General features: G+C 41.6%; 1 protein-coding gene across 1 annotated transcript in view; it reads right to left on the reverse strand.

Annotated features, from left to right (window-relative positions):
* Positions 1 to 9,768, reverse strand: part of ADGRA3 (adhesion G protein-coupled receptor A3) — a gene marked incomplete at its 5' end in the record, with an annotated part of 59,562 nt that extends 49,794 nt beyond the window's left edge. Inside the window, one exon of the mRNA XM_082482698.1 lies at positions 9,497 to 9,768. Within this exon, the coding sequence (XP_082338824.1) occupies positions 9,497 to 9,768 (272 nt within the window). The remainder of the gene's footprint in view (positions 1 to 9,496) is intronic.
* Between the last annotated feature and the right edge of the window lie 200 nt (positions 9,769 to 9,968).

The following is a 9,968-nucleotide window of genomic DNA, read 5'->3' on the forward strand; positions in this document are numbered from 1 at the left end:
ATAATAACTTTACCAACCAAACCTCTCCTTCTCGTACTTACCTCAGGTTGGAAAGCCTTCCCAAGAAAAAATTAAGAGGACACAGCAACATCCAATTTCTTCCAACACTAACTCTGAGTTGCCATTTCTAAGGCTAACCTAAAGCCCTGGTTAGCTAACCTTTGTGACCATTACCTTTTGGGAAGCTTCCTCCAAGTTCTCTCTCCCCCTTCTTGTTATCTCTAGTACGTGTATTGGTTTAAGAGATGATGATCAGCTTTTTCTGTAGTAACCCTCCTGTCTCAATGCCCTCCCTTCTGCTCCCTCCCGAGTTTCCCCACTTCTCATCCAGCAGATGTACACTTTTCAGGATTCTCCCTGACTTGCATTTTAGTGCAAGTTTATTCTTCCCTTCCAACCTCCATACATACATGCAAGAGAGTAACTCGCTTCACTTGAAATACTGCACACACACAGAAGCCTAGCCAGGCTCTCCTAATTTAAGTTGTTACGGACAATACATTCTATGTGTCATATCACAGTAGTATTAATTATAGCATATGCTGACACCCCCAGTCTCACATGTATTTACATTACCTATCAGGTATTATACATGCTCCCTAGAAAGTGCTTTGTCTAGACATGTTAGCAAGCACTTCCAGCCAACTGCTGGCACACGAAGATACATTTTCACAAAAATTTATATCCTAAGCCCACAGAAGTCAACAGTTTTGGATAGTTTAGCTCCCTGAACTAGCTAGGCATGGAGCCAGACAGCCAAGGGAGGGGGGGGTGGAAACCACCACCCACACAGCCAGAGACTGGGAGGTAAAGGCACAAATGTGCCAGCTCCAGTTCAGGCTACTGTTTTACAGGCAGCTGGATGTGGATGTAACTTTCTTCACTCAGAGGGGGTGATCTCCTATTCCCTGCCCTTGCTCCTGATCATCCCTGTGCCAGATGCAGGAAGAGAAGGTGGAAGAGGACCTCTCTTCTCCAGCACAGAGCTGTAATGTCAGCTTGCTGCAACCCACAAAAACTTTAACGAGCCCGCTGACACACAACTTTGAGAACTGGTTTAAATTCCTGTTAGCAACAGAGGCTGTTATCCCAAAACAACAGTTCAAGGTATTAGAATCAGTTGTTTGGGATACCTTACAGGATGCTTTTAGAAATCTGAACAAACTTGCAAACTATACCTGATACAAAGTTTCAAGGTAAAACCTGCTCTGTAACGATATGGGCTAACTAATAAGGAGTCCTTGTAGCTGACAGAAAAAAAAGACTTTGTTCACCTCCTCAGATAGAAATAGCATATCATGTAGACAATACCAGAAGAGTTTTCCCAGACTGTGTTATACCACTGCCATGTCCTTCTATGATCCATCTTCTCCTATTGGTATCCTGTCACTAATCCTGCCTTTACTGGGTAGCTGTTGAATTTCCAAGAATTCTTGCCCATTTTTCTGTAAGCCAGGAGATAGAATTATAGAATAGTTTGGGCTGGAAGGGACCTTTAAAGGTCATCTAGTCCAACCCCCCTGCAATGAGCAGGGACATCTTCAATGAGATCGGGTTGCTCAGAGACCTGTCCAACCTGACCTTGAATGTTTCCAGGGATGGGGCATCTACAACCTCTCTGGGCAACCTGTTCTGGTGTTTCATCACTCTCAGTGTAAAAAAATTCTTTCTTATATCTCTTTTTATTTAAAGCTACTACCTCTTGTCCTATCGCAACAGGCTCTGCTAAAGGTGGGTCTGTCCCCACCTTTCTTATAAGCCCCCTTCAAGTACCGAATGGCCTCAATAAGGTCTCCCCGGAGCCTTCTCTTCTCCAGGCTGAACCACCCCAACTCTCTCAGCCTGTCTTCATAGGAGAGGTGCTTCATTCCTCTGATCATTTTTGTGGCCCCCCTCTGGACCTGCTCCAACAGGTCCATGTCCTTCCTGTGCTGAGGGCTCCAGAACTGGACGCAGTACTACACTCACTACACCTTATCTGCTCTGTATTAATTCCCTCTGAAGTCCTTCTTATCTCTCATCTCCATAAGCAACACATCCATTCATAGAAACCCTCCCTCCCATCTCAACTCCTCCAACTCCCAGTAGTAGTTCCTGCCTTTTAATCCATTCTCCCTGCCTTTCTTCACTCCGTATCTGGACCATAACCTCTCTACCTCAAAGCATCTGTTTTGCCCTAGATTGAACTGACCTAGCAGAGGACACAGATTGTACTCTTAGGCAAAGCACCTGAAGACAGTGCAGCCCACAACCACCTAGACTTGTAATGCTGAAGACTTGCGGGGAGGAATCCTAGAACGCACTGTCCAGTGCAGACAGAATTGTGGAATTAAGCTGTCTATTTCTTAAACGCCTCTAATCAATCTGCATTTATTATGTTTGGTTTGTTCAGGTTTTCTTCCTGCCAAAAAAGCTCTTGGTTGGTCTGCCTTGCCATAAAGGTCAAGTTCCTACACAAAAAACAACAACTTGGCAGCCTTGCCAAACCTGCCTGACTAGCTTGGATCACACACACCACCAAAGCAACTATACGCTGTTTGGGACCTAGCAGCCCTGCACTGCAGTGCACTGGCATCCCATTGACTCTAAGGTAGTTTGAAGATCTGTAGGACAGCACTATACTGCACCACTGGACGTGCCTTATGCCGTTACCAAAGGAGAAGTCACAACACAGTAACGCACATAAACAGTAATGAACGCATATGACCTGTGCCACCGTAGCACTCTAAGGCCAGCAAGACATTGCAGTTTTTCACTGCTAAACAGCCCAACAGTGAAATCTAGAGGTGAAAATAAAATTCTCACCTATTTACTGTATTAAAGACTAAAGATATTTAATAAATTATTTAAGATTTTACCAATTAATATTTAAAATCCATTCGTTATCTCACTGCAGAAAGCAAAACTCACAAAAATATACTTCAATTATCTTCTCTGAAGTTCTAAACTTTAAAACAATTTATTATTACTAATGAAAAGAAATGCCCAACTGTTTTTAATCTTTATGGATTAACTACTGGTACAAAGAAAGCATTTAAACTGTATAGATTCAAAAATTACAGAAACTATTATCAGGGAGTGTAGTGATAGGATGAGAGGTAACGGTTTTAAACCGAAAGAGGGTAAATTTAGATCAGATATTAGGAAGAAATTCTTTACTGGCAGGGTGGTGAGGCACTGGACCAGGTTGCTCAGAGAAGCTGCGGATGCCCCATCCCAGGAAGTGTTCAAGGCCAGGGTGGATGGGGCTTTGAGCAACCTGGTCTAGTGGAAGGTGTCCCTGCCCATGGCAGCGGGGTTGGAACCAGATGATCATTAAGGTCCCTTCCAACTCTAACCGTTCTATGATTATGGTGAAGCTAAAGACTAAATAAGGCAGTAGTGACAAATCCATGAACCTGCAACATATCTGGCCTGTGCAAAGTACATATGGGAATCATTAAATTCTGAAAAATTTAATCTTGCAGCTCCATACTTGTTTTTAATTACAGAAATAACCTTTGAAACGTGAACAAGCTGCAAGCAAAAGGAATGAGTCACATGTAGCTGTTCATTCTTCGTTCATCACTGTAGCACAAATTCTATTTCTATTTCTTTAAGTCTTGGCATTAACTTTTAAATGTTAATATTTTGCACTTTTGCCAAACTAAAAGAAAAACAGGAGTAGTGCTGATCAATAAAAGACAACAATAAAAGCAAAAAAAAGTATTTGTCCTGAAGATTAAAATCTCTCTTCCTGAGGCTAGATACAGCACAAAGTATTGAACATTTAATACTCACTGAAGGGCTAATGAACACATAAAAGGCATTGCTTATATGGATATCTTCATGGGAATAAAGGTATTGTGCAACTCTGCATTAATATTGTGGCTCAGAGAATTAAAAAATAAATATTCCTCATTACAAAAATTTAAATTTGCTCTCCAGAATTTTGCAGAACATATCTCTGTCCTCCTCCCTTATTTTTAAGTCAGCAGTAACCAATACATAGCTCTCATTCAAAATCTAAGCCCCAGCCTTGTAACGACTGCTCACAGTTGTATCTATGGTACAGAAGCCATATTTCTAATTACTTCACATATTTAATCAAAAGTACAATAATCTTATTGTGAAATGCACCTAAAACAATTTAAGAACGCTTATATAGGAGAATAATCTTTAAAAAAAATATGTATGCATTGATACAATAATTATTACATTAAGACTATTACTAATTACAACCCACCACATATGGTAAAGCCATTATTGCAACACCAAAAGAAACAAGAGAACACTATTTAAACTTGACTGGGTATCCCAGTGTATACATACTAACAACGCAATATGATGTCTTCTGAAGTTGAATAGTTATTTAGGTAGAACAAAATATTGCAATTTAGAAGAAAACGCTGTTCAAATTGTGACCTCAGAATTTTCTTGCAATGCTCAAACATACACAGAAGAGTAGACAATCATAAGAGAATACTGTATGTGTTCAATATGCTATAATAATAACCCCACAATAATGAATCAGTATTGGAATGGGGCATACAGCAAAGCATTAATCTGCTTTTGAACCTGCTTTTTTTGCCATCTATCTTCTCAACAAGGTAAAAGACGTACTCAAAATCAGATGGATATATATTGAACAGGTCTACTAGAATACAAGCCTAACAGAAAATGAAACAACACTAATGATTTTTAGGCGGGGGATGCCACTGGTAAAAAGGCATGCACAAGTACTTACAAATTACTGAATTGTGGATACAACAATTCTTAAGTACTGGCTCCATCCTACCATGTATTCATAAGTAAAATATATTTTGCATAGTCCATGTATCCACTGACCGAAGAAAATTTTAAGATAAGTTTTAATGGGAGTTATTAGTCCTTTGTGTCTTCAACAAAAAGTTATCACTGCCCAAGTCATTAGTACTGAGCACTTACAGCAGTCTAAAATAGACTATTTTAACAAAAAAAGGGATTAGCTGTCAAGAGTACCTTCAAGATAATAACGGAAATGTACTTTAAAAGAAGAGGCAAACTTCCACAGAAGACATTTATTATGCCTATACTGCCTGTCTGTCAAATGTTTTGGTAAAGGATGCTTTTCTTACAAACACATAATAGAGAAACACCCAACTAAGTAAAACAAAGGAAATGAAAACAGTTTAGCAAAGCACCAGATCACACCTCAAAAAAGAAAAGAACGTTAAAAAATTATAAACATGTCATTACATAAAACTTAAAGAGTACTTTTTCCTGATAGAAGGAAAAAAAATACATAGTTACACATAATTTGTGTAATTACAATGTAATCACACATTGTGATACAAGTGACCGTGCAATATGAGTGACCTTGTGCTTTGAAACTTTTGGAATTTAGGAATTTGTGTTACAAATGGAAGGGCTGCGCAGATATCTGGAAGGCAAAATAAATACACCTTTCAGCTGCTTAATGGACATAGTTGGACATGATTATATTTAGGAGCTGAACATTTAGGAGCAGTGTGACATTTTAAGATGTTTCTCAACAGTAACCCAGTTAAGCGTATCTTTGAACAGTTCTGAACACAAATCCAGGCTAATGCTCTGGTTCGTAAATTCTAACACTTCTAAGTGTAAACACTGATACTTCTATGTTCCTATCAGGATATACAGGTAAGCAAAGCTGTTTGCAGACCAGTAAGGCTCCCAATTCAGAAACACAATTCTTTACTGCATATATATGCTTTCTCTCTGTTTATTTAGATTCCTATTCCTATAGAATAACCTATGTGTAACAGGTAACCAAAATTCTCAACAAATAACAAGGATTTCAACTTTGTGGGCTTGTCTTCAGTGGGATTACACATTCTCTTCCAAAGAGCAAAGTAATGGCTAACATCCCAGCACGTTATGACATCATTTGAGCTTGCATCAAAGAAACACAACAGCAACCGGTATCTTATCTCAGACTTACATTACAAAAGTATAGTGCATTCCTTACTTAAATGTGAATCACGGCAACGGCTTCAGTATCTACTGAAATACAGAGCATGTCAGACATAGCACCAGCTTACATTCAGCCAGTTATGTTATCTTCACACCAAAAGCATCTCATCTGGCCGGTTAAACTACAAAGGTCAAAGTCATCTGTGGTGTTCATATAGATACACCCTTCATTTGCATCCCAATCAGTTTTTATTATATAAGCCCATGAAAGAGTTCCTTCCTCAGCTGTAACTAAACTTGAATTCCCCTTGGAATTTGACCTAACTGCTCAGTAAAGCACCAGCTAATTCTACCTGGATCCTAAAGGAATCTCAATTTACAGGACTGCCAGAAATCCTAAACGTTACTTATTCTCCTGTAGACACCTCTCTATACTTTAATACTCTTCTTCCAGTGTTTGCTTTCCTTTCTCAAGCATTAAACAAACTTACTTTGTCTCATCAATTGAAATTATTAGGATATTTTTTCTGAATTGTAACTAAAGATTTCAACTAATACTCACCTGAATTACTAGGACAATAAAATGTTTTGTGGAAAACAAATGCCAAGGCATTTCATAAATTAAGTGACCTTGCCCAACTTATTGATATCGTTGTTAGCCACAAACTACAACAGTGTGCAAGAATGAAAGAACTTGGCCAGCATCCTCAGATGCTACTCACTTATTGCAATTCCCACTATTTCTCTTATTTCCTCACTTTTTAGAGACTTTTGTCCTCAAAAATACTTCATTGAGGAAAAAAAAAGGAAATGCTAAATGCACAGCAGCTGATCTACTGGAAGTCTAAGAGTCTGATCAGTGATAAGGATGGAATCACCTCATTTGAGTCATTCCTAGCTCACTCAAAACCCAAAAAGTTATATAAAACTATATAGGTCCTCATATTTAAAATTGGTTTGTGCAAAATAAGAGCCAGCATAAAAGAAAATTAACTGAATTAAAATGCAGCTGATCTACACCACAGTGATCTATTTTCAGCTACTTATCTCTGCAGTGATCCACTAATCCAAAAAGCTATAATAGAACTAGTACTTATCTTAATAGAAGAATCCCACAAGAATCAAGATTCAAGATAACTCAGGGCAGTTTGACTCTAATCAGACAACCTTCCACTATCCACCAAGTGCTGCAATTCTAAGTATCAGCTTGGAAAAAAAAGAAAAAAGTAATTTTTGGCAAAAGATTAGATAACTATTAACCCAGCCACCACTAATCAACATGTTAGTGAAATGGCACTTGGCAACACACCCCATAAATCACCCAAACTTTCCAACCAGGTTAAAAGGGATTCAGTAAAAAAAAAAAACATACACCTCAGAGATATGGAAAGTCACGCCTCAAAAGTTAACAAGCTTGAAAGATCCTGAACCACAACAGTTAGAAAAAGCAGGAGCATTGGTTTAATAACTTTTGCCTTATATTTAAGTAAAATTTCAAAGTGTGTCCATACTAATTGTATCGACAGTTACAATAGTTACTACAAATGACAATAAAAAAAAACACAAACACATTGTTTCTTGCTATGGTACTAAAAAGTTTAAAAGGGAAAAATAGAAGTTGTCATGAACTTCTAAGGCCAGTTAAAACTGAAGGCAACTAATTAGTGCTGTAGATATGCTCTAGATACACTCTAGATAATAAAGGAGTATGAAAATCAAGATGAAAGATGAACCATTCTTCCAAATCCTTCTGTCACCACAATTATGAACAAAGGTCTGCTCACAGCAAGGCTGCTGTTTGGTATCTGCTTGTTTTTCCCAGCAATCAGAGCTGTGACTCCAAGTTTTTTGAACCAAAGACCCCCACAGTCAACTTCAGCATATCAGCCATCCTAATATCGACTTTTATCAACATTTTAATGGATAATACTATATTTTTAACAGTTTTAAACAGCTGCAAAGCATTTGAGGCTAACAGGCTGAAATGAATTTGTTGATCAAACAGCCATCACCTTCTACTTTTTGCTTTCCCTTATACTTCAGAAACTTCACATGTAAATATTTCTGGTCACTTCTCACAGGTCATTTAGAAATATTCTCTGAACCCTTACAGATTGCCAAGCGAGAACAAATACTTTAGCTTTCGTCACCTCCCTTTTTCGGCTTTCCCTCTTCTCATAGGTCCAGATCAACATAGGTGATGCTGACTGGGTCCACACCTCACTAAGACTTCCTGAAGGAAGCCCTTCCTTGGTGTTTCAGTGCTGTCGAAGCTCGCAAAAGCAGCAGTCAGATTGTTGTTCTCATGATGTAACTATACACATTCTGTGCTTATTAAACTTGGATTATTGGTAGATCTTTCAAACCTGTGATTTCCAGTTAAGTAGATAAATATCTTAAGCTAGATCCCATAACTCAATTTCTTTACATCAACTTTCTTGCATACTACTTCGTTGCACGTGAGTCTTCCCACAGTAGCACAGGCACTTTAAGGTCCTCTAAAGAAGGGACAGAGTTCCACTTTTAGGGCCATCCACCAATGAAATCCAGTGCTGCTGATGTCCCTGCCCACGGCTGGAAGATTGGACTCTGATCTTTAAAGGTCCCTTCAACCAAAACCATTCTATGATTCCATGAACTTCTTTGCTAGAGTGACTGATTAATGTCTTGGGAAGGAAAACAACTTCCAAATCTTTTCTTTACACGTACACGCTTATGTCTAAGTAAATAGCAACATATTTCTTACTTAATAGCAACTTAATATTTCTTATTTAAATAGCAACTTATTTCTTCTTAATAAGTTGCACATCCTGTTTGAAACTTGTTATTCAAACAGATGAGCTGGGATTGCCTCCGCGTTAAAAGAACACGCCTACTGCTACATGGAAGTAAACTGACCTTTTTTTTTTTTTTTTTTTCCTTTTCTTTCCCCCAAAATAGAAACAAAATAAAAACCGGTTGCTGTTTGCTACCCCGAAACTTCGGGCCCACCTAGCCTGGCACCCACCCAGCGGCTCACGCTCCTTATTAGCGCTCGGTTGTGAAAACGACCCCTCAAAGCACGGTACTCCGAGGCTGACTGTCTCCTGAGATTAAAACAAACAAATAAATAGAGGGAAGGGCGTTCGGTTTTTTGTTTGGTTGTTGGTTTTGTTTGTTTTTTTTAAATAAAACCTGTGGAATTACTTTTAATTAAGGAACACCTAAGCCTTCCGACCAGCCTGAACCTTTTGATGGGGAGCAGCCCCAAAGAGGGAACGAGAACCAAAAGAGGGGGGGGGGGGAGAGGATGGGGGATGTGGGGATGCTGCTGCGCGGGGCGGGCGGGGGCGCGGGGGGGCTGCGCGGGGCGGGACCGCCCCGCGCAGCCCGCCCCGCCGGTAACGGGACGCTGACACCCCCCCCCCCAAATAAGAAAATCCCCATCCCTGAAAGGAAAACACCGATCCAGGGCCTTTCCCCAGCAGCAGAGGGGATCAAGCGCTTCCCCCCCCCCCCCTAAGTCTGACCCCATTTTACCTGAGGCCGGCGCTCCCTCCCCCCCCCCCCCTTCCCCACCGTCGCAGCCGGGGACGGTACTCACAGGGTGACCGTCCGGTTCGGCAGCGCCTCGGGAGGCAGGACCTGAGCGAGCTCCAAGTTGCTGCAAACTACCTTCACCTCCACCGGGCCGCCGGCCGCCGCCTTGCCGGCGCTCTTGGGGCGACCGTCGTACTTACAGCCCGGGGGCAGCGCGGCGCCGCCGCCTCCCCCCAGCGCCGTCAGGAACAGGAGCGCCGGCAGCAGCCCCACCGGGCGACGGCGGCGGCGACGGGACGGTGGCCGGCAGAGAGCGCGGCGGGCCGGGGGCAGCATGGCGGGGCCGTGCAGGGCTCCGCTCCACTCCTCCCGCAGGCAGCGGGGACGGACTGGGTCGGCCGGGGCGGGAGAGGAGCGAGCGGCGGGGGGGAGGGAAGGGAAGAGGAGGGGGCCCGCGTTTCGCCCCGGCCTAGCTCCGCGGGGGCGGCGCCAGGCGCGGCCGCAGGACTGCCGCCATGTGGTGCGGTGGGTTGCGG

This window comes from Vanellus vanellus (assembly GCF_965231255.1).
Source record: "Vanellus vanellus genome assembly, chromosome: 4".
Classification (NCBI taxonomy): domain Eukaryota; kingdom Metazoa; phylum Chordata; class Aves; order Charadriiformes; family Charadriidae; genus Vanellus; species Vanellus vanellus.